At 40.4% G+C, this 25,327-nt stretch overlaps 1 protein-coding gene across 1 annotated transcript in view; it reads left to right on the top strand.

The window, feature by feature from the left end:
* Positions 1-23,055, top strand: part of STK39 (serine/threonine kinase 39) — a 245,975-nt gene extending 222,920 nt beyond the window's left edge. The window contains exons 17-18 of the mRNA XM_087819800.1: positions 10,649-10,713; positions 22,611-23,055. Coding sequence (XP_087675926.1) covers positions 10,649-10,713; positions 22,611-22,685 — 140 coding nt within the window. The 3' untranslated portion in view covers positions 22,686-23,055. The remainder of the gene's footprint in view (positions 1-10,648; positions 10,714-22,610) is intronic.
* The last annotated feature ends 2,272 nt before the right edge of the window (positions 23,056-25,327 follow it).

Below are 25,327 nucleotides of genomic sequence, written 5' to 3' on the forward strand. Positions count from 1 at the left end.
TATAAAAAAAGTTGACCTATTTAATACATTCTAGTCTAATCACATCACACGACTGTTAAAATACTTTTACAAAGCCAAACCACAGTTTTAGATTTCTTTCTCCAAAGTTTTATAACTGTTGTTCAGTGCGTATCATTACTATCATCACTAACCGGTGTCCTATGTAAAACCCTTTTCCTACAAGATAAACTCCACACTGTCTCGGTGGACAAGGCCCAGGCAGTTGGCCCCTGCTGGCGCCCCACCTGGATCCGCCACCCTCCCTCAGCCCCAGGCTCAGCCCAGCGGGCAGCGCCCTCCAGTGCAGCTCTCAGACGCGCTTCCTCTGGGCTGGGTTACTCCCATCCCCTGGGCAAGCTCCTCCCCGAATCCCACCCCAGAGTCTGCAGGCAGTTTGTCTCTGTGCTGTTCGTGCACCTTATTTCTACCCCTCAAACAGCGCTTACGGGACTGGGCTATGACCTTGTGTTTATGAATCTGCTCACACACTACGTAGGCAAGGTTTGCATTTCTTGTGGTTGTATCTCCCCAACATGTAGCAGGAACGCCGGCTCGTGGTCCCCACTTCTGTAAGGATTTGTTTAATAGCTGAAGGATCATAGTACACATATTGGAACACATACTAGCTTTAAAAAAAAAGGTCATTGATCTTAATAGGCAGCAGCTTGAATTTTCTTGTACACAACTTCTCAGCGCTGCATTTCCCCCAACCCCCAATCTTTGCTCACAATACAGAGGGGCCAACTTCACTGTGGTCTCCTCACGAGCTACTTGTGACAAAATGTACATCTGAACTATCTCTGGGTCAGTACCACCGCTCACCCCTCTTGAGACTCTGCAGGGTTAGAAACAGTAGAAATTAGAGTCCAGAGGCTCTAAGTTTTTTAACTGGGCTAGGAGTAGGCACAGGAAGGTAGGAGAACATAGCCCAAATCCTGTAGTATAAATTAGGGAGTGAAGCCCCCGGGCATGTTGTCAGGGTAGAATGGATACTCCTGTAAGAGTGAGTGCTCCACACCCAGCGTCCACCATCTGCGAGACCTGCAGAGGGGAGGTTTGAGGATGCCTCAGGCTCAGTGTACTCTCCTAATCCCTGCACTCTCCTGATAGGTTTAAGGCATTTTCTTTGGGAAAAGCCTTTGAAAGTAACTGCCACCTCTTGAAGGAGACCCTGGCGCTTCTTTACCCAACTTGTGTCTCCTGGTGGTCTTGGGATTAGTGACAGCACTACAGCCCCTAGGGTGGGTGATAAATGTTGACAGACATTTTGTGTGGATTACATGACTTACTGGAGAAACAAATTCAGTACTTTTTATTAAACATGCATTTTTTACAAAGCTCATTGGTTTCAAAAGGGTTTAATGCAAAATAGAAAATGCTATCTGAATAAGAAAGTAAATAAGTAGTTGTAGACTGATCTCATACAATAGATTTCAGAATCACTATAACAAGAACACTCAAACTATCCTCTCTCTGCTCGATGGCAGGGCGGGTCAGCCTTTAATTTCTGCACATATTTTCTGTGCACTAACTGCTCATTTTCTGATGACTCCACTAAGTGGTGGCGTAACAGCTTTCTGTATTTTGTGAGATACTCAGTGGACCTCAGCAGAACTAGCTGGTACCTCAAATTTCTGGCAGGGGCATCAGCATTAACTGTTTCTCCCACCACCAGCCTAACCAGAGCAGTTATCGATCCCTGCCCCCCTTTCTGTTATCAGCAAGCTCTGCCTGCTGTCCTTCAAAGCGACATGGAGTCACCTTGCATCAGGGAAGGGGGGAGTAGAGGAGAAGGTTATAGATATTCAGAGCGATCGTGTCTCACACTTTATTGGAAAAGATCAAAGTTTCAGCTACAAAGTGAAAGTCTTCCAAGCCCATCCCAACTTATTTTCATGCAACAATAGAAGATAATTTGTTTTTAAAAATAATAATACAGGGCAAATGTTAAATTGAATATGACGCTGGGATCAGAAACTTCTTTACAAAGTATTTAATTTTTAATATTCCATAAGTTCTTTTCCACATCCCATCATTTTTCCTTCATCTCTCATTCTACCACTAATTGTGAAGTTTCTGCAAGAAGTTTCATTTAAATATTTTACCTTATTATTAGAGATACAATATAACACAGCCAGTTTTCTTATACTTGATCCAGACCAGTCCATCAAGGATGGTGGAGGTTCATATTATTTTGGAAACAGTCTAAAATAGTACTGTTCAGAGTATGAGCCATGCACCGTCTTATGCTGCATTGTCAACCAACTACACCATTGAGCACATTGGGTTTTTGGGTTTTTTTTGGTAGCAAGACTTTCTCAACGAAGGAAGCAATAGTTGATTTACATTCTGGTGCACTCTCCATACCTCATGTGGGCAGGCAAACATGTTGGCAACGGGCTACTTTGAGTTTCACTGGTCTAAGGCACAGGGAAGGTGGTGTTCTAGTCTCATAGTAAGTAATATAAACAGGATTAGATTTCCTGCCCTTTATTTTGGTAGGTTATGGCCTAACCTAGAGAAAGGTCTCAGTCAACACTTGAATGGGCTTGACTTATTATTACTAAAGAAGAGGATTATTCAGCCTTGCTCTGTACTTTTTACTGGCTTCCAAACCCTTACTTGAAATCCTTTGGAATATACCACAGGCAAAGCAAAAAATAACTCAAGAAATGAAGGTAGAATAGATGTCCTCTGGGGCATTGCCACATAATGTAAACAAACGCCCAGCTCTCTCGCCTTCCCTGTGGGCTGGCACATGTGTGAAGAATGCTTCTCTTTGGAAGGCTGCCATCGCATGCCAGGCTCAGTACCCTCCAGGTTTCTCCTCTCTTTGTATTTATGCCAGATGGCTCTGTCTTAGTTGGCTGCGTTGACCCATAATTTAAGTAGCATTTCTCATATCAGTGTGATTACTGTCTCATTAATTTAAATTTTTCCAAAGCTTCTCCCAGCCCAGAAGCCACTAGGTTGAATCTCAAGCTGTGTCCTATTAATAGGTGACTATTAAAAAACCTCCATAAAACAGATCAAGGTAAAGCAAAGTGACAATAAGAAAAAGTTGATCCTACAAAGTTCAGTGTTTCATTTCCCTGTGGCATATTTTCTCTGATTGATTCGAACTTTTTTAGAGTGTGTATGATTTGACAAGGTCATAAAAACAGCTCAAAGCTGATTAAAAGCAAAGTGTTTTTGTTTTTAATCAAGTGATTCTAGGCATTGAAGGAGACACGCATTGTTTTTAGTCTTATAGAGAGTTGCCCTGTTGTCTTCATTTGTAGTCCTTGCCACATGGGAGTCTTCCCTCAGCAATGGTTGTGAGATTGTCAGTAAATCCCAGACTGTGTTTCATCTTCATGTCTTATACACATATAGTCTTTGTTCATGTTTCCAGAATGTGCTCCTGGGTGTGAGACTTTTTGGGATCTAGACATCCAGATAACTAAATAGACTGTGTTGCTGTAGATGGCGGAGACCTGTACAGGCTTTCTTTGTGACTGAAGAAATCAAAGGTGGATGGAGTTCCTGGGTCTTGTCTCTTCGGCCTTCATGAGATGATCATTTCCTTCTCTTAATTCTACTCAGACTCGACCTACACATTTAAAAAGCTTAGTGGAAGAGGGTTGAGGCTTCTGAACTGTACAGGAAACTCTAGGTGATTTTTTAAGATATGAGCAGAAGCTGCATAAGCTCTGTCTCGTGTGTGTGTGTGTGTGTGTGTGTGTGATTTATTAGATGAGCTAGAAGATCTGGACAGCTTACCTCTTGGATGAAGAAACACTTGTGGTTCCTTAACATAGCTTAACATAGCATTTGGGGTTTTTTGGGGTTCTTTTTAGAAAAAACCTCCTGCTTAACCTAGAAAAACCACATTTGTATTTATGGAAATCCTTAGTACTTTCATATGCTCTTTTACTTTTTTTGTCAGAAGGCAGCCATTAAAAAACTCAACTAAAATATGCATGTGGGAAGTTGCTCTATTAGGGAAATGCAAATTGAAACTGCAGTGAGATACAACTACACATTGATTAGAATGGCTAAAATTAAAATGACTGATCATACCAAGTGTTGGCAAGTGTGTAAGAAACTGAAACTCTCAATGTTGGTGGAAGTACAAAAATGGTACAATCACCCTAGAAAACATTTTAGCACTTTTTTAAAAAGCTAAACATACATATACCATACGATCTAGCCATTCTAATCCTAGGAATCTACCCAAGTGAAAGGAAAATGTATGTCTATATGAAGTCTTGTAAAAGCTTTTATTTGTAACAGCAAAAGCTCAAAACAACCCAAACATCCATCAAGAGGTAAATATATAAACTGTAGCACATCCGTACTATGGAATGTTACTTAGCAATAAAGAGGAATGAATTATTGATACATGCTGCAACATGAATGGATTTCAAAATAATTATGATGTGTGAGAAAAGCCAGACAAAATGAGAATATACCTTATATGGCTCCATTTGTATAAAATTTTAGAAAATGCAAACTAATCTGTAGTGACAGAAAGTGATTTTCTGGAGAGAGCAGAAAGAAGGGCAGGGAAGGGAAAGTGTGGGAGTTACAAAGGACAAAATGTTTGGCTGTGATGAGCCTGTTTATTACCTTGCATGTGGTGTTGGTTCCACTAGTGTGTACACATATGTCAAAACATCAAATTGTACACTTTAAATATGTGCAGTTTATTATATGTCAACTATAGTTAGACTGTTATAAACATACGAAAGGCCCCACCTCTGAGAAGATTTTAGTAAGCATTTGGGACAGAGATTGTTAAGATTGTAAGGGACACGACCCCATTGAGACTCTGGTGAAAGCTACACACACCCTCTCCCCAGAAGCGTGCGCACAAAGTTTTGCCTACAATTTAGAGGGTTACAATACTAAGAACCCCAGGTTGAGACACTAAGAGAATTCTTTGTTTTTTGAAGCACTGAAGTACTTTTCAACAGCTGTGCCTCCCAAGCAATAATCCTTTGTTTTTCCAAAGCAAATAAGTCAATTCTTCCCTTCATCTCCGATGAATGTTGGGTATTCTTGGCAAGCATCATTTTAAAGTTTTGCCATTCTTCATATAGTATTTTTGGTTTTTTACTTTATTCCTCCTCATTCTAAAGAGGGATTAAACTATACACACAGTGGTATATCATTTCCACCAGCTAAACTAAGCTATAGTTTCGTTAATTAATTGCTTTCAAAATAAGCAATAATTGATCCAGTTCATAAAATTCTACCTTAAAGTCAGTGAAGGAAATTTAGATCAAAATACCAATTTTATGATTATATTTTAAAGGACAGACTCAATACCAGCCAGTTTATCTATTCTAAGCTGTTTCACAATTTTTTATTATGCAAAGATAATACTGATGAGCTGGAATTTACCTGAACCTTAAGGAGGATGGCAAGTGTAGTTCTGTTTATTTCCCATAATCCTTTCCTCTTATATGTAAATAATACTAATATTCAAGTCTGTTTGACATTTTGATCTTAAAGCTGCTTGCTTATAGTACCTGTAGCACTTCTAAAATCTCTTCTAACTACTGCTTTTTATCACCATGCAGAATTCTGGGTGAAATGCAAAAAAAAAAAAAAAAAACGGCCATGTAATATACATACTTCCCCCTTCCTCTAATATTTCATTTATCATTTACACTGTCTTATACATTTGGTAATGGAAATGCCTTCTCAGGTGATTGTCCCAAATTCATCCTTGGACAGAGTCTTAAGCTTTCCCAGGAAAAAAAAACTCAACACACAGTTCTGCACGTAGGCAGTTTTGTGAGAAGTGCTTTCATGATCAAACTCTACGAGGCAATATAGGAAGTAGAATTTGACAGATGGAGGAATTAAATTGCCACTGAATCAGGTGGGTTTTGTAGACCATTGTGGAGACTGTGGCCTTTACTCTGAGTTATAATGCCATCAAAGGGTTTTGAATAGAAAAGTGACATGGTCTGATTACATATTAGCAGGCTCAGCTGACTGCTGGGGGATGGCTAGGCCATCAAGGGACAAGAATGGAACCAGGGAGACAACAGGCTACTCTACTCGGCCAGACAAGCAATGATAGTGGCCGTGCCCAGGCAGTGGCAGCAAGGTGGCGAGAGGTTGTCAGTTCTGTGTATGTGGATCTATTTCAACGATTAACCTTTCTCAGAGGTGAGTAAGATTTTGTCTGGGTCATAAAAGAGTTTGAATCAGTGAGGAAATGAGATCTGGAATGAGTTATCATATAATGGGTACACATCTAGAGGATAGTAGGGGTTATGGAGCCCTTCCTGGGAAAATCTAGAAAATAAACTGAAGTGGGTAGGTTGAGATTGAACCCCGGAGGGGTTCATTAAAAACTTAGATTTTATCCTGAAGGTGATGCGAACAGTTAAACAGTATTACCTACGGCGGCAACGCGTTCCAGTTGATGACTTAGATGCTCCGAGTCGCTCTGGTGATGTGAAAAGGGGCTCATGCAGAGTAGAGTTAACACAAGGAAACCCGTTAATAAATGCATGCCACTGTCCCAGGTAGAGATAATAAGCTAATATTTATTATGCACTTGCTGTGCATTAAGCACCGTTCTAAGCCCTTTATGTGTATTAGCTCAGTTCGTGGAACAACTCTATCAGGTAGGCACTGTTAACGTCCACATTTTACAGATGCAGAGCTGCAAGCACGAAAAGGCTAAGTAAACTTGCAAGTTTATGGGGTCACATAGCTCTAAGCAGGATCAGGATTTGAACCCAGGCTGGAGAATTCAGGTCCTTATACACGATACTACAGTCATCTCATAAATATAAGAGCCTGGAGACTTAGGGGAAATAATAGAGTAGATCTCTTTCATTTTGTCCCAAACTGAATTGTTAGTGAGCCACAATTTTGCTTTAGCATTATAGCAGTATCCCTAAGAAACCCACTGTCATAGCGTGTCCTTTTCTCCTCGCTCAGAGCTTGGATTGTGTTGCCATCCATTTCTCTTCCTGTAGCAATACAGGGTAGAGAGCAGGCGTTCAGGGTGCGTCTTTGGATAAAACGGTATTGTGATGACATCACTTTGTTGGGTAACCCAAGCCTGTGCTCTGGTGTTGTCTCATAATTTCTTACTAGGGAAATACATCAAACTTGTTGGTCGCTGGTGTGCTTTTCCCCACAGCTTGTGTTTGGGGATATCTGGAATTAAATAAACTCAGGGCCACCAGAATGTCAGTACTATATGAGGTTATCGTGAAATATACTGGTGTCTGGGGAGAAAAGTGTATCTTTTGACTAATAAGAATACAAACACAGTAAAACAATCATTATATGACTGTTATTTTTCTAACTGTCAAAGTGTGGGGAATTTGAGTAGTGCCCCAGTTTTATAGAGGAAACTGTCTGGAGAGTGCCTGAGCTAGTTTGCCAAAGAAACATCAGCTCTGTGGCCTTGCCTGTTTACGTTCAGGGAGGTGTTGAGAGCAGCGTCTTTTTTCATGTGGCTGTTAAGGATATTATTACAGTTTCATAAAGCAGGGTACTTTACTGTACTTTAGGCCAAATGTTATCCAAAAGAGCAAATAGAAACTTCTAGCCCTGACAGGCAATCAAGCCTAAAGTGTGACCCAGGGACACAAAAATAGCGAGAAATCGCTTGCTCACACAAAGGCATCATGTAGCCCCAGTGGTAGGGCAGGAAGGCCATAGTCCCTGGAGCCTCAGTGAGTATTACCTATGTCCTGTGTGGCTGAAAACGGAGGGCTGGGGAGAAGGGAAGGGATGAGCTCAAAGAAGATTACAGAGTCTGCATTAGGCACTAGGGGAATGAGTTTTATTCTGGGAAAGCCGTGAGGGATTGGAAATGGGTTGATGGCCACTGAGTAAGCAGGGTTCAGAAGCCCCATAATTTTTGGAAACTAGAATACCTTAAAACATGAAGTTCAGTGTTAGGAGCACATATTTGAGAAACTCTAAAGCAACAGCCAGCCCTACCCAGCCCTTTCTTCTCAGCTCACGTTCCAGGTAAGGAGCACTTTTATTTTTGAAACGCAGGTGCACAGGCAGGAGAAGGGAGAAAGATGTGACGCCCGTCTTTTTAACGAGCATTGCTACTGGAAGAGAAATGAGCATCCCCCTGAACTTTATGTGATGTCAGTTAAATGAAGGTGTTTTATAGCACTTTACCACAAATTAGAATCAGCTAAATTGAAAATAAGCCTAGCAGCTGGGATAAGTAATCAGGTAAGAGGCCAGTTTTGCTATTTTTGCTTTGCACTGAAGACAGAATTTGAATTTCTAATGTCCCCGAGGCTCACAATTGGGGAGCATGGTTTCTGGGCCGACTGTTGAAGATGCTAGCAGCTCAGTCTCGCCCCCAGCCCCAGCCCCCAGCCTGCTTGGAGACGGGCCCGAGCACATGCGCCTGTACAGCAGAGACGGCTGTGGATCAGTGCAGGACACAGCTCTGCTTCTGGCGGCACCTTAGAGAACAGAGGAAACAGATGACCCAGAACAAGGCAGTAAATATCATCCACATTAACTGAGAGACTTTCATGAAAGGACTGAAATGCATACGAAGACTTTATGGCCACTGGTGAAATCAGCCCAGACCTGAGGAATTATTTGTTTTCTGAAAACATGAGTGTCCTGTGACTGTGTTCAGCGGCTGCGATTTGCATACGGTCAGGATGCCCCGACATCGCAGCTACTGGCTGGGTGGACAGAGCTTTTTACTCCACGAGCTCGTGTTTCTGGCTTGGATTACCCGATGATTTTAGTATCTGAAATGTGTCGGGAAACTAGTGAGGAGGCCAAAAGCAGTTTGGTGGCGATAGCTGTACAGATTGGTGGCCCAGGATCCACCTGATGTGTGTGTAGGGTTGCTTGTGGGGGCAAAAGACAGAGGAGAGAAAGATGAGTGGGATGTTACCGTGAATGAAACTTTGTGGACCGCTCAGAATGGAAGTGTTAGAGCAACAGAGGGAGATAAAAGGATGGTTTATAAAGATATGTAGGGCGTATTGAGTACAGTAGTCCTCCTTTATCTGTGGTTTTGCTTTCTGCGGTACCCACGGTCAACCATGATCTGAGAATATTAAATGGAAGATTCTAGAAAGAATTCATAAGATTTAAATTGCACTCTGAGTAGTGTGATAGTTTCACACAGTCCAGCTCCTTCGCAACCCTATTGTGAAGCCTCCCGTTGTTCAGCATATCCACCCTGTATAGGCTCCCTGCCTGTTAGTCACTTAGTAGCCACCCTAGTTATCACATGGACTGTTGCAGTATCAGTCCTTTTGTTCAGGTAATCCTTATTTTGCTCAATCATGGCCCCAAAGTGCAAGAGTAGTGATGTTGGCAATTCAGATATGCAAAATAGAAGCTGTAAAGTTCTTCCTTTAAGTGTAAAGGTAATTACGTAGAGGGAAAAACAGACTATATAGGATCTATACTATCCATAGTTTCAGGCATCCAGTGGGGTCTTGGAACATATCCCCCGTGGATAAGGGGGGACTGCTTCATATAATTTTCCTTTTTTCCCCTTTGCAGCCCATAGATTAAATGAAGTAAGCTACTAATTTGCATAAAATCTACATCTAGTTTTTCAGTTAACAGAAAAATAAAAGTTGCAAATTTCTTTCTGCTTACAAGCTTTCTACATGAAACACTTTTCTCAAAATACGCATTTATTTATCTTAAATGTTTTTATCTTAAAATAGCCTGATAACTTTTCAGATACCTAATTACTGAAGCAGCAGATAATTTGATAGTGAAAACGGGTCTACCTTCCCTAACCCACAGCCCTCACTTGACTTTCAGTACTTTGCACTTTAGGTTTGGATATGGAAAGAGGAAGGTATGAAATTTCAGTCATCATTACCCTTTGATGATTTTGTTCAGAAACTGTACCCTAAGGCAGAGGAGTAAGCAGGAAGAGCCGACTCCTCTGCTAGAGTATCAAATATATCATGACACGTGGAGAATGGGGCAGGTCTCTGATGAATCGGGCTAACAGTGGAAAGGTATCTTCTCTGTCGAGCCCCAAACTGACAGCCTCTCGTGCTTGACCCTGTTCAGCCCACTTGGGAATTGTTCAAGGTGGCCCTTGGCTGGTCTGACAGATCACTGTGTTCTGAAAACATTAAAACATATGCCCAAGTCAGAAAGGTTATCTATTCACTGCATTTTGTGGCTTTGATAAAAGTGGCGCAGAGAGTTGAGTGAATTTATAGGACAGGAGTTCAAATATGCTGACCTATTGTTTCCAAAGAAACGGTGTCTTGCACTGCCTCGCCTCTGTGTCTTGTGCTGCCCTCTTCTGGCTCAGACATTTCTTAGAAATGCGTGTTGAGAAAAACCAAGTGGTGGAAGCACTGGTATCATTTCTATTTTCCATTAGAAAGTAATTTTTCATTCTGTTTTCTGAAGGTGAGGTCAATGTATAGTTAATTCTAAATTAACTATACATTATTAATACAGATGTGCTGAAGATATAAGTTGGTGTAGAAAATACATGAGAGTAATTTGGTCATTTATATGGATTTCACAATGTCTGTGAAAAGAAACGATTTTGCATCTAATTGCATCATTAGTCAAATTTTCTGAATCATTTATGTGGAAGTCCATTGTTATTGAAAATAATCTGGACCCTTTTCTCCATGTTTGTATTTTTCAGTGGCTGCTAATTTGCAGAAGATTGTAGATGATCCCAAAGCTTTAAAAACCTTGACATTTAAGTTGGTAAGTGGAAAGTTTTGGAAAGCAGGTAAATATTCTGCCATGTGGTGCCATCAAGGAATAATAATAACAGAGTTCCACACTCTGCTCTGTAATTTTGTTGCTGCTGATGTTTTCTTTTGGGATCTATTTTTGCATCTTTCATTTGCCAGTTCGACATTTGGGAACATTTTCTGATCATGACCAGAAATATCCCCTTCCATCAGCATGGCTTGTTCTTTTACCATTACATCTTTAATGAAGAGTGGCCACCTGAGTAATCTTAAACACCATGCCAGTTTGCTTCCAGTTTGTATGGCAACTTGACCATATAGAACAAAATTAAACTGAGTTACAAGGAACTTTCCTTTTTCAGGATTAAAACACTTATTATTTGGCTCATGTATTTCACAGTTTTCAGTAATTTGTCTTTTAAAGAGTGCTTTTATTTATTGATTTTTCACTCACTGTTGACATACAATATATTAGTTGCAGGTGATTAGACAACAATACTTGTACACAGGCAAAGTGTCGGTCATCTAGACCTTAAGTTGCTTGCAGCATTCTGACTGGCCCTTGATACAGTTAATTTATGATTTTAAAATGAGTCACTTAATGTACTGTTTGCTAAAACTTTTACTAAAGCATTCCAGAAGCGAAAGCTAAGTGGTTCTAACTTAAAAAAAATTGAGCCTGATTATTGTAAAAATGGTTTAGGTAATTGGAAGTAACTGTAGAACAACTCGCTAAAGGCTAGTGAAAAAAAGACAGCATTCTAACTTTACATTGCAAATCCCAGTAACAGTTTCTTAGAGAGGAGACACTCCAGCAGTTTTTGTGCACAAGTGGATTTTTAATTGAATAACTGGGGTGGCCACAGAGACGCAGAATACTGAGCATTCTGGGTTCATTGTGAAACCAGGAGATGGTTATCATGGCTGGAAATGGAAAGCAGTCCAAATAGCCAAAGGGACTATTTCTTGAAAGTTTTAACAAGCATCACACTGATTCATTTCTAAACTATAAATTAATCTTATCAAGGGCCAGTCAGAATGCTACAAGCAATTTAAGGTCTAGATGACCAACACTTTGCTTTGTACAACATGTACTGATGACCTGTCTCTCCTGTTTCTTGTGAAAATTTAATGGAAATGGCGTATGGCCAAAAATGCTAAATGATTATTAGTTACAGTAAGTGTTAGCCTGGTGCTCATTAACTTTCTGGGTCTTCTCATCTAATTTCAGGTAGGTAGGCTATGTGATAAAAGAAGAATTCTGTGCAAACCTTTTTGTTTATCTGATAAAATTCATTTTGCTTTGATAATTTTTTAAAAAACATTTTATTCAGACATAGAGTGATCCATTGACAAACTGAAAATTTCACCTTGCTTGGGACTCTTCTATCACTTACTTTTCTAATTCGCCTACATCTTTGTAAACATGTTTCATTTATATGAAAATACATTGATGAGAAAATGGCACCTTGTGCCAGCATTTCCAGCAATATTAATGTGTCTTTATTCATTTTTATACCATTAGAAAGAAGTCATAACACCACCTCAAGAACATTTTCCTAGTTTTGAACATGTAAACAGAGAGATGAGACACTACAACTTTCATGCTGGCTTATTCCCACTGTCTCTAAACTTGTTTGCCTATAAAGCAGGAAGAGCAACCCTGACCCCCTTCTGCAACTGAAGGTTGTAAAACGGCCGCTGTACTGTTGCTGAACAGAAGAGTAATGTGCAACTCGCCCTCTACTCAGTGTATTACTTCCCTGGGTTCTCTCTCGATTCTGGCCTCCTCTCTTCATCCCCAGGTCCCTATTTCCAGCACCCCAATGGGATCTTCCAAACAGACCTTCCTGCCTACAACTTGCCAGCCTCCAGCTCTGTTTACCACACTGAGGCTATAGCCAGAGTAATTCTTCTACCATCCCCAATGCTCCAAATACTTGAGTGGCTCTCCATTACCCTTTTCTAAAACTCAAACCCCTGAACGTGGCTAAGGAAGCCCTCCGTGATCCAGACCTCTGTTAATTTGCCCCGCCGCCCCCACTCATTCTCTCTCTCTCTGTCTCCTTGTTCCCTCCTCTTTTCATCTGTTGGCCCTTTATATGTGCTTTTCCCTCTTGCTAAAATATCCTATCCCAACTTCTCCAGGCCTCATTGTCTCACCAATGCCTAGACACATTCCAGTTTTCTCTTTCTCTGATTTCCAGTGCTGGCTTAGGTGTTCCTATATCTCCACCACAAGAATTACATTATATTGAAATTGTGCAGGATCGTATTTGTATCTCTAATAAATCTAGAGACTTCAAGTGGGCAAATCTTCTATCTTGGATCCCCCAGGGCCTAGCACATAGCAGGGGCCTGATAACAATTAAAATATATCAGAATACAACAACTCTCATTTAGAAAAACTTCAGCCTAATCTTCATAGGACATTAGCGTCTTGGTAAAACCACAGCGATTCAAATTCTTTGCCTTCATTCATCAAATTGGTTATTTTATTGAAGAATGAAAGATCAGAGTATATCATTAGCATTTTTCCTCATAAGCCACTGCTACTTGGAGCCCTTTTATCTCTCAGCTTATCATTTTAATCTGAGCTTTCTTTGCTTTCTGAAGGAGAGCATCAGGGCCCTAAATTTATCTAAAGAACTTGGTACTGGGGTCTTTACCTCACCGCTAGACAATAGTTTCACTCAGGGAATTACAGGGACACTGAAAAATTACTAGTGCCTGGGTCCTGCACTATATATCCTAATGTAATTGCTCTTGGTGCAGCCTGGGCTTCAGGAATTTTGAAAACACCCCGGATGCTTCCAGTGTTGAGCTGAGAAGCATTCCATGTGTAGCTCCTTTTCCAGTTTCCCCACTCCCACCGCTATTGGAAATATTTGGCTCAAGTTTGAAAAGATGTCTGTTCTTATCTTGTCTGTCTGCTTGTATAAGAAAAACAGTGGCACGAGGTGAAAGGATATTGGTTACATAAAGAAGTGAATTTCCTTTTTTCCTTTACCCAATCTTTCGCTTTAGAGATCTTGAGATTCATTTGACAGATAAGCGAGGTATGATTTCCTTTGTTGACATGGCCAAGGACAGGCAGAGCAGAAACCTTTTTTTTTAAATCACTTTTAACAAAGTGGTTCAGGCGTAGAGGGCATTGCAGCTCAAGTGTAGTGTGCTTCAGGTCTGACGTATCTGTACTGTTTGGTTGTTTTAAGCCTTAAGACAAGGCTCTATAAATGTTTTTTCAAGTCGTTTTAAAATTTGCTGCCTTGCAATTTTGTAACGCAAATGAGTCTTGCTTTCATGTGGAATTTTTGAAATTGTGTTAGTGAAAATATGAAGATATTTAATTTGCCCTTGAAGATAGAATCCAAATTGTAAGTACATGTAATTCACATCCAATTGGTACACATTTACATGAGCATTATAGATTTTAGTTACTGAAGTTGAATAACATGCATTGCAGATAGCAATTTCGTAAGCGTCTTGGTAATTAACAACGAAAAGGGCCGTATTTTTAGAGGCTGTCAGCTTTGGCGTAGTTGGAGGCTGCATGACTAAGGTGACATTTTACAAAGAACATAAAGGTGGGAAACTGCCAGTTCAGGAAGGTCCATGTAGCAGCTCTCTACCCCTTGCTCCAGGTCTAAAACAGTGGTTCTCCAAGTGTGGTCCCAAGACTGGCAGTGTCCGCTCCACCTGGAAACTAGATAGAATGAGATTCTAGGGCCCACCTCAGGCCTTAGGAATCTGTGTTTTAACAAGCCCTCCAGGTGATTCTGATGCAGGCTAAAGTTTGAGAACCATTCCTTTAAAGCAGGGGTGGGGAACCTTTTCTCTGCCAAGGGCCATTTGTACATTTATAACATCATTCACGGGCCATACAGAATTATCAACTTAAAACTTAGCCTGCTGTATTTGGTGTGACATTTAATTAACTCACTCCTTAATGTGATGGCTGGAACGGCTTCTCTTTGGTGAGGCCTTGGCACCGCCATACCAAATGATTTCACGGGCCCTCTGCGGGCCGGACGTTCCCCACCCGTGCTGTAAAGGAAACTTGGAGGTTCACTCGAGCAGAACAATGTTTTGCAAGCTCTACCCAACCTTTGAGTCACCTGGGAGCTCAGAATGTCCCAGTGCCAGTCACAGTCTCTGGGGTGGACATGGGCATTGGCATGTTTTCAAGTTCACCCAGCTTTGGGGTGAAGGGAATCCGTGTGGGTTAGGTTAGAGGATTCGGCGCCTACACAGGCAGCAGGCTCCTGCTGGTCTGGCGGGAGGGCTTAGGAGGCGGGAGTTTTCAGGGATGCAGCCACTGGAGTGAGAACATACATTGTTACAGCGCCAGGCTGAGTTCCTGATAATGTGTACATTTCCCTTTGAAGCTGAGGTTAGTTCACAAAGTGTGGGCCTTGGAATTCTGGGGTTCCTTTAGATCCTTTTTAGGGGGATACTAGGTGTGAAAGCTCTTCATAATAATACTAAGATGTTACTTGCCTTTTCCATTGTGTTGACATTGGTAGAAAAGCCGTGGTGGGTAAAACTGCTAATGTCCGCATGAATCAAGGCAGGAACCTTAAACTGTGCTAGTAGCCATCAGGTTCTGCAAAGCCACACACTCAGTCAGTCACTGTGAAAAAAGCCAGTTTCATTTAAGACTTTTTCTAGTAAGACAAGAAACATTATAGATTTTATTTTATTAAATCTCTGTACTTGAGGACACATGTTTTTAATGTTCTATGTGGTGAAATGGGAAGCACTTGTTCAGCATCCTGAAGTACAGTGGTTGTGTCCAGGAAAAGCACTTGTGCGACTGAGTTGAACTACCCATTTTCCCTTTTTCTCCCCCGATGCAGTACCTCTTTTTACTTGGCAGAATAACTGACAGACTATGGTTATTCAGACAAGAGATGTGGCAGATATTATTTCCAAAATGAACCCTACGTACAAAACTATATATGGCATAATTTTGAATAAGCCTGGCAATTCAAGGAAAATGACTTACAGTATAAATTTTAGCTTTTGAGCAAAAATAGGATTTTGGAAAACTTGTATCTGCCACTCTACATTTGACAGCCCCCCAGTACTTGAAGACTTTTCTGATGAGATGGGTGATATTAATGAATATGATTTGTGGACATGGTATAACGACATATTGATATTGTATAATGAAATACGTCAACATTGGGAAATCTGCATAACTCAGCCAGGCTGAAAAATCTTGCATGAGTAAAAGATCCATTTAGACTTCCTTGCAAGATAGAGTAGGTAAACACTGTGCTTGCCTCCTCCCACCACCACATCAATATTATAGAACAACCATCATTGAGAACCACATGAAGACTAGCTGAACAGAAGTTCTATAAGGATACAGAGAACAAGCCATGATGAGACTGGTAGGAGGGGCGGATACACAGAACCGGCAGGTCCCATACCCACAAGAAGGGATATCTCGGCAGCACTAATCCCCCCTGAGGAGGAGGAGTCCCAGTGCCAGGAACAGGTGTCCCCATAACATCTGGCCGTGAAAACCAGTGTGGATTGCAATTGAGAGACAAAGGGCTCCTGGAGTTTTCTTAAAGGGCCCACGCGTGGACTCATCCACTCACAAACTCACTTGCTCGGGGCTCCAGTGCAGAGGCAGCAGCTCAAAAAGTGCCAGGGACGTAGGGGAAGGAAGTGAACTGGCTAACTCCAGGGTGAGGGCTGGAGAGGCAGCTCTTTACGGGGTCAGAAGCACTGGCAGGCACCATTGCTCCCTTGTTGAGCTCTTTTCCCCACAAGCAGCTTGCCTCGGCTCACATTGTGGACTTTTCCAAAATCCCTCAAAGGTCTGCAAACCCCAAACCAGCAGTGGCTGGCCTCAGCGTGTCCTGTACTTCCAACTAAGTAGACCCAAGCCTGGCACAATTGGCAGCCAGTGTTGTCTTAGAATGTAGCTTCAACTAAGCAGCCACAAGCCTGGCCCAAGTGGTGGCTGACCTCAGCCCACATTGTGGTGCCCACCAAAGGGTCCCAAGCTCAGCACTGGTGGCAGCCAGCCTGGTTCACAGCATAGCTTCTTCCAAGCGCAACCAACTGGAAATCACTTTGTAGCTCCCACCAGGTGGCCCAAGCTGGGCACAAATACAGGCTGACCTTGGCCTGTATGGAGCACCTTCCATGAGATTCAAGAACTAACAAACTGGGTGGCTGGCTTCAGATCACACCAGAGCACCACCCAACCAGCTCCACAAACAAATCTGAAGGGTGGACTCGGTTGGTTGAGCCCTGCTCAAGTGACTACTGCTCTGGGGTAAGCCTCTGTATAAAAGCTTGTTTGCTGTAGTCACAGCCAGCCCTCACGGCCGTTCATCCTGAGAATCAGTGCTAACAGCAATCAAGGCTCAACTAGAACAGGTGGGCACACAAATCTACACAAAGGACATTCCTGGAACACTCTGCTCAGGTGGCCAAGGAGACTGCACCACTGGGCCCCTACTACTTACGGCCACTCTGCCAAGACCAGGAGATGTAGCAGATCTACCTAATACATAGAAACAAACATGTCCTAAGTGAAAGAGTTGGACACATCTCCAGAAAAAGAACGAAATGAAATGGAGACAAGCAATCTACCAGATACAGAGCTCAAAACACTGGTTATAAGGATGCTCAGTGAACTTGGGGAGGAATAGGTTAACCCAGTAAGAATTTCAACAAAGAGATAGATACCATAAAAAGAACCAGTCAGAAATGAATGTAATAACTGAAGTGAACTAACAAGCACAATAGAGACAGACACATGCAAAAGAAGTAAAAAATGACAGAAACATTGATATGGTGGGGATGAGTAAAAATTATAGTGATTTTAGGATGTGTTCAAATTTAAGTGACCATCAATTTAAAGTAGACTGCTGTAAACATAGCTTGGCATACAGGAAGCACATAGTAACCCAAACAAAAAGTCTACAAGAGATACAAGAAATAAAGAGAAGGGAATTCAACCAACGCTATAGAAAGTAATCAATGAGCAAAAGAATAGAGAACTACAAAAAAATGAGAAAACAGTTAAAATAGCAATAACTACATACCTATCAATAATTACAAATGTTAAATGGACTAAATGCTCCAACCAGAAGACATGATGCAACTAAATGGATTTGTTGTTGTAAAAAACAACAACAAAAACACAACAAGACCCATTAATATTCTGTTTACAAGAGACCCACTTCAGATTGTAAGACACACAGACTAAGTAAAGGGAAGGGGAAAAAAAAGCTGGGTAACAATACTTATATCAGACAAAACAGACTTTAAAACAATGGCTTTAACAAGAAAAAATGAAGGACATTTCAAAGTGATAAAGGGATCAATCCATCAAGAGGATATAAACATCTATGCACCCAACATAGGAGCAAGATTGACAGCAATGGATAGATTGTCCAGACAGAAAATCAACAAGGAAACAATGGCCTTAGAGCCTATGGACTTAATTGATATTTTTACAACATTTTACCCTAAAGCAGCAGGGTATACATTCTTCTTAAGTGCACATGGAACATTTTCCAGGATAGACCACATGTTAGGCCACAAAACAAGTCTCAGTGTTTAAAAAAATGAAATATTACGATTCTTCTTTTATCACAATGATATGAAACTAGAAATCAATTACTGTTAGGAAACTGAAAAATACACAAACATGTTGAGGCTTTATAATGTGCTACTAAACAATGAATGGGTTAACAATAATATCAAGGAAGAAATCAAAAGATACCTTGAGACAAATGAAAACACAATGACCAAAAATCTGTGGGACATAGTCAGAGCAGTTCTAACTGGGAAATTTATAGGAATACAAACCTACCTCAAGAAACAAGAAAAATCTGAAATAATCTCACCTTCAACCTAAAGGAACTAGAAGGGGAATAAGCAAGGCCAACGTGAGGAAAAGTAAGGAAATAATAAAGATTAGAGCAGAAAGAAAAGCAAAGCAAAATTGATAAACCTTTATTTAGCCAGATTCTTCAAGACAGAAGAGAGCAGGCCCAAATAAAATCAGAAAAGTGATACTATATTTAGAGATTCCACCAAAAAACTATTAGAACTAATAAATGAATCAGGTCAAGTAGCAGTATACCAAATAAATATTCAGAAGTCAGTTGCATTTTTATACATCAATAACACACTATCAGAAACAGATATTAAGAAGACAGTCCCATTTACAATTGTGTCAAAAACAATACCTAGGAATAAACTTAAGGAGGTAAAAGACCTGTACTCAAAAAACTGCAAGACATTAAAGAATGAAATTGAGTAAGATGCAAATAAGTGGGAGGATATATACCATGTTTGTGGATAGGAATAATTGACATGGTCAGAACGTCCATACTGCCCAAAGCAATCTACAGACTCGTTGCAATCCCTGTGAAAATACCAATGGCATGTTTCACACAACTAGAACAAATAAAATTAATAAAACTTATATGGAACCACAGAAGTCCCCAGCTAGCCAAAGCAATCTTATGAAAGAAAAATTTGAAGGTATCATGCTAGCTGATGTCAAACTATACTACAAGGTTATAAGTAATCAAAATAGTGTGGTACTAGCATAAAAACAGACACAGATCAATAGAGCAGAATAGAGAGCCCAGAAATAAACTTGCATCTATGTGGTTAATTTATGACAAAGGAGGCAAGAATATACAATGGGGAAATGACAGTCTCTTCAATAAATGGTGTTGGGAAAGCTGGACAGATACATTCAAAAGAATGAAACTGCATCATTTTCCTAAACCATAAAACTCCTAGAAGAAAACATAGGCAGTAAACTTTTTGACATCATTCTTATTAATATTTTTTTTTTGGATACGTCTCCTCAGGCAAGGGAAACGAAAAAAAAATAAACAAATGGGATTACATCAAACTAAAGAGTTTTTTGCACACCAAAGGGAACCATCAACATAACAGACAACCTACTGAATGGGAGAATATATTCGCCAATAATACATTAAATAAATCATTAATATCCAAAATATGTAAGGAACTCCTACAGCCTAACTCCAAGAAAACAAAGAATCTGCTTTGAAAATAGGTAGAGGATCTGAATAGACATTTCTCCAAAAAGGACATAGGGGTTACCAATAGGCATATGAAAAGATATATCAACGTCAAATCAAAACCATATTCTGTTTATCACCTCAAACCTGTCAGAATGGCTATCATCAATAAATCAACAGACAAGGATTGGTGACGATGTGGAGAGAAGGGAACCTTACAGTGCACTGTTGATAGAACTGCATATTGGCACAGCCTCTATGGAAAATAGTATGGAGGTTCCTCAAAAATTTAAACATAGCACTATTATATGACCCTGCAGTCCCACATCTGGGTATTTATACCAGGAAATCCTAATCACTAATTCTAAGAGAGAGATGCACCCTAATATTCATTGCAGCACTATGGACAATAGCCAAGATATAGAAGCAACCTAAGTGTTCATTGGTAGAAGTGGTACATATAGACAATGGAGTATTACCCAGCCATAAAAAAAATGAAACCTTGCCATTTGAAACAACATGAATAGACATAAAAGGTATTATGTCACACTGAGAAAGACAAATATCATTTGATTTCACTTACGTATGTAACCTAAAAACAAAACAAACAGTCATAAATACATACAGAGAACAAATTGATGGTTGCCAGATTGGGGGGGGGGGGGGGGAGTTGAAAAAGGTGAAAGGATTAAATACAAATTGCCAGTTATAAAAACAGTCACAGGGAAGGGAATATAATCAGTACTATTTTTATAACTATGAGTGGTGTCAAAATGGTACTGCACTTACTGGGGTGGTCACTTTGTAAGATATACAAATGTCTAATCACTATGTTGTGCACCTGAAACTAATATAATGTATGTCAACTGAAATGGATTTTTTTTTTTTTTTTAATTTCAAGATCCATTCAAAGTACAGGATCAACCAATGGATTTCAGTATAGCAGGGTATGAAAAGTTCAGTGCTATGGTTTGATTCCACATTGTAACTAAGCTTTAAGAAAACTACCACTTGGCCAGTTTGGGTATAGTAACAAACAGCATCCACAAGGGTCTAGAAAGGCTATTAAAATACTCTTCCCTTTTTCAACTACATATTGGTGTGAGGCTGGATTATCTTTACTCAAGGAAAACAGCAGAAGCAGGTATGAGAATCCAGCCATCTTCTATTAAGCAAGACATTAAAAACTTACAAAATACAAAGCAGTGCCAATCTTCTCAAATTTTTCTTTTGTTTTGGTATAAACTGTAGTTTTTTATGAAGATTTTATTTATATTAGCATGTAATGGGTTTATTTTATGTTTAATGAATTAGTAAATGAATATTTCTCAGTTTTAATTTCTAAGGCAGTATAATAAATATAACCTAAACATGTTTTGTTTTTAAATATATTTTAATAGTACTTTAACATTATCAAAATGTTTAAAATATATATTTTTCTATTTTAATTTCTAAGAGAAGTTAGTACAATAAATGTAACCCACATAAACATAAGCATTTGAAGTCCTTGATGATGTTTAAGACTGTAAAGGGGATCCCAAGACCAAAAAGTTTGAGAAATGCTGCTTTAAGGTCTCTGCTTCCTGTTCTGTAGATTTCAGAATCATTTGCATGTTGCCGCCACCGTGAGAGAGACAGGACTCAGCTCTGGTGAAAAGAGAATGAGCCTGGTAGACGGGGAAAGGGCTGAAGCAGAGCCAGGCACCCTGGCCGGTGTAGCTGCAGGACGCACTGGGGACATAGGGTGGGATGTGACGTGCCCACAATAACCACTGGTTTGGTCACCCACTCTCACTGTAAATTCTCACTTCCATTACTCTTCACAAAAAGGATTTTATATTTTTATTTCTATTTGGTTTAACCACTACTGGGCATTTTGTGTGTGTTATTCTAATCGTTGTGGCCTCATGGCCAAATTCCTGAAGGAGCGTTCAGATGCACTGATGTGCTTCACACTTGCCAGTCTGACCTTTTGTCACCTGCAGCAGTAATTTGTCCTCAGATGGTTGTCAGTTGCCTATTAATTACACAGATTGTCTCTGCGCCCATTCAGTGGGTTGAGTAAGTTACATTGTTGGCAGTAGCTGAGCAGGAGAGAAGGGAAGGTTTAGGGAGACTGATAAACAGTGATACTAGAATGAGAAAATTGGGGGGGCGGGGGGTGGTGAATATGACAGTAGCAGTAAGAAAAACACCCACCAGAAAATCTCAGCTGAAAAGCCTTCTCTGCCTGTTAGTACTTGGTTAAAAGTGATCAGGGAAGGAGCGTTTCTGATCAGCCCCTGGCAATGCAAACAATGAAAACTGTACTTTACTGAATATCTTACCTATAAAGTAAAACTAGAGAAATCACTGGATAGGCACAAAGTAAATTTTTTAAATGCTAGCTAATGTCTCTACCCTTTAGGCTACTGATTTTCTTGTGTAAGCATAACTACTCACACTGAATGTTATTTTCAAGGTAATTATTTTAAAGTATTCAAGTTACATGGTCTAATTAGCTGCTTATTTTAAAGGAAAATGCTGGCTGGGGTTGACAAAGGACTGAGTTTATGTGCTGCTTTGTGGAGCAGTGCTAAGCAGGTCATTGTGATGTTTGCAGAGGACTTTTTTAAGGGGTGGTGTTTTAAGGGGTAACAAATCCCTCCCCCCATTTTCTGTATTTGATAGCATGATGACCAGATTTCTTACAGGAGTTAGTACCCAGTAGTCGTTTAGGGATTTGATTCTCTGGAAGAAGCAGAAGACACATGTCCCCATATTGAATATGTCTTTTCTTGTTTCTGCCATCACATGAACAAGTCTGTAAAAACCAGAAGTGACAAACCAGCACTCAAGGTTTTGGGTTTTTTTTGTTTTCCATTTTCAGGCTTCTGGCTGTGATGGATCCGAGATTCCTGACGAAGTGAAGCTGATCGGGTTTGCTCAGTTGAGTGTCAGCTGATACATGTCCCTTGATGTGCCCTGACCCTGTCATGCCTCCCCTCACTCACCACACTCCCCCCAGCCTTTCCCTCCCCACCCCCTCACTCCCTGTTCCCAGCAAAATCGGAAGATTGTGAAGAGGCCGGCTTCGACAAAATGGGATAAAAAAGAATTTTTTAAACTTAACACTCCGAGTTCTGCTTTATTCTCTAGCGATCCACAGTATAAGAACAAGCCAATGCCACAGCTGCACGACGGTTGCTAATTTTTCCAAAAGCTGTTTAATATTCTTAGCAATTAATTCGGATATCCCTTAAGTGAAAAGAATCTGAACTACACTCAGGTGGTCCTATTTATTGGCAACAAAAGGAATTTTTTTCTATCAGAAGCTACTTCTTCTTTCATTGTTGTTCTTTCTGTTATACTTCAACTGTATATCTGACAATGCTGCCTCTTTTATGTTGTATTTAGAAATTAATATACTTATAAAATTAAGATTTATTAGCCAAACTTGAATTCTAGTTTTAAAACTGACTGTGAATTTTATTTTTCATATATTTATGCATTACACACCTTAGCTAGGAAAAGAAAAGTTTTTGATTATATGCTTCTTGCGGTAAATCTCTTATTATTTAAACAAAAAGTTTCAGGTCTATCTTTGGAGTATTTATAACTTCTGATTTTTGAAATGACTGAATTAAGAACTAGGATGCTTATTCTTTTGGTTTGTTTGCCTAAAAACCAATCCACAATCTGATTGTCTCCTGGGAGAGGGAGGTGCCTTGCAAATTTTCATATTAAGAATGTGCCTGAGGCTGCTTTACTCTGCAATAGTCTCAGATCTAAAACTTCCTCCACACAAAGTGGCATCTGTAAGTTTTGCTTCATTAAAACATTTAGAATGCTATATAAAATGTTGCCATTCTGTTAGCTTGCTAATTATGTACCCATCTCTGATTTGACTTCTCCTTAAATGATAGGATTTGCTGTCCCAAAGGTGATAAACTTGAAAATACCGGAATCTGAGTTTTACTTGAAATTCTGCACAATACCCAGATAGAGTAAAACAGAAAGGATTTTGTGCAATGACTAAAAGGTTAAGTGCTGTTAAGTTTCAAGAATAAATCCTTTCAACCCAAGTAGCCCTCTGCTTGACTACATAATATGGAATAGTAAATCTTAGGATTTTCAAAATTGGAATCTAAACTTTCAGGGAGGTGGGCTCCCGGGATGGTACCATTTGCTCTTTCCCTGCTAACCCTAGATACGGCAGCTCTTTAATGTCCTTTAAAAAGCAAATATATATTACTAAGGAAAACAAAGTTATTTATAATTGCCTTGTCATAATTGTTAAGGTGTTCTAGAGCCATTTGCATACAATTTAATGTAATATCATTCCATTCTATTGTTTACACAAGGATTACTCAAAGATGACTGCAAAGGTAAAAGGAAAATAAAAGTGTATTGCACAAAGAAATAGTGTCACATTGTTTTGTTTTTCCTTTAGGTATCACCTGCATTGCTACAGTGATGTTTAGCACTTTCATAAAAATGTCTAGTAAGAATTAACTAGAGAAAAGTGTTCTGGAGGGAAGAATAAGGAATCCATCCAGTCACAGAGAATCAGATTTGACAACTTGAATTAGCCTGAGGAGAAAATGAAAAATAAACATTCACACTTCATGCAGACAGCCATTGAATGAAAACTGTAGGGCTAAGCAGGGGTCTAGGATGGTGACCTAGGAAGACCCCAAACTCATCTATACCTACAGACAAAGCAGTTCCCCCCAAAAAAGAACTGAGGGCTGACTGAAGAGTTTCTGCACAACAAATGAGAGAGAGGGCACATAGGAATGGGTAGGAGAGATGGAGACAATATTGTGGGAACCCCAACCCCCAATGAACTGATCTGCAGTAGGGAGGGATCACTGAGGGTCCTGCCCACAGACTCACTCACCCTGGGATACAGCAAAAAGTGGTGTAAAGGGCACCTAAACAACATTAGAAGGAAATTCACTACCTAACCAAACAGCATCTGCCAAACAGGAGGGGAACTGAGGGAACTCTCTGTTGTCAGAGGCACCAAAGAGTGCCATTTGTTGCACTTCCCTTCCACCCTGATTGCTTGGGCAGGATCATAATTCAGGTGCTCAAACCAGCTGGCCAAGGTTATCTCAGTGTACACCAGGCCCACTCACCAACTCCCAGGCTTGCACAGGGACTTCCTGCAGCAGACACCTGCTTCGGCTCACCTCCAGACTCCAGCACAGCTTGCTCCCAGGGCCCATGTGTGCTCCAAGTACAGCTTGAGCCATCTGGCTAAGGCAACCCTGGCAGAGCTTGCAGCTGGTACTCCCCATGGCTTGTTTCTCCTTTAGTTACAGGCCCTGGCATGACTTCCCCTGGGATTTCCTGTGGCCAAAGCTCAATCCAGCTCCATCTACAACCTGCTCATCAAGGCAGCCCCAGTTTGCCTCTTCCCCCAGGTCTCCCCGCAGCCCATGCCCACTCCAGCTTGCCTGCCAAAGATATGTGGCACACCCATCTACAAAGGGAAAGCTACATAAGGCCATTCCAAGACCTGGAGAGGCTGCTGTTTCACCTAATTCACAGCAACAGAGAGAGAGAGCCAAAATGAGGATAGAGAAATATTTTCCAAAT

This window comes from Miniopterus natalensis, chromosome 8 (genome assembly GCF_054644295.1).
Source record: "Miniopterus natalensis isolate mMinNat1 chromosome 8, mMinNat1.hap1, whole genome shotgun sequence".
Taxonomy (NCBI): domain Eukaryota; kingdom Metazoa; phylum Chordata; class Mammalia; order Chiroptera; family Miniopteridae; genus Miniopterus; species Miniopterus natalensis.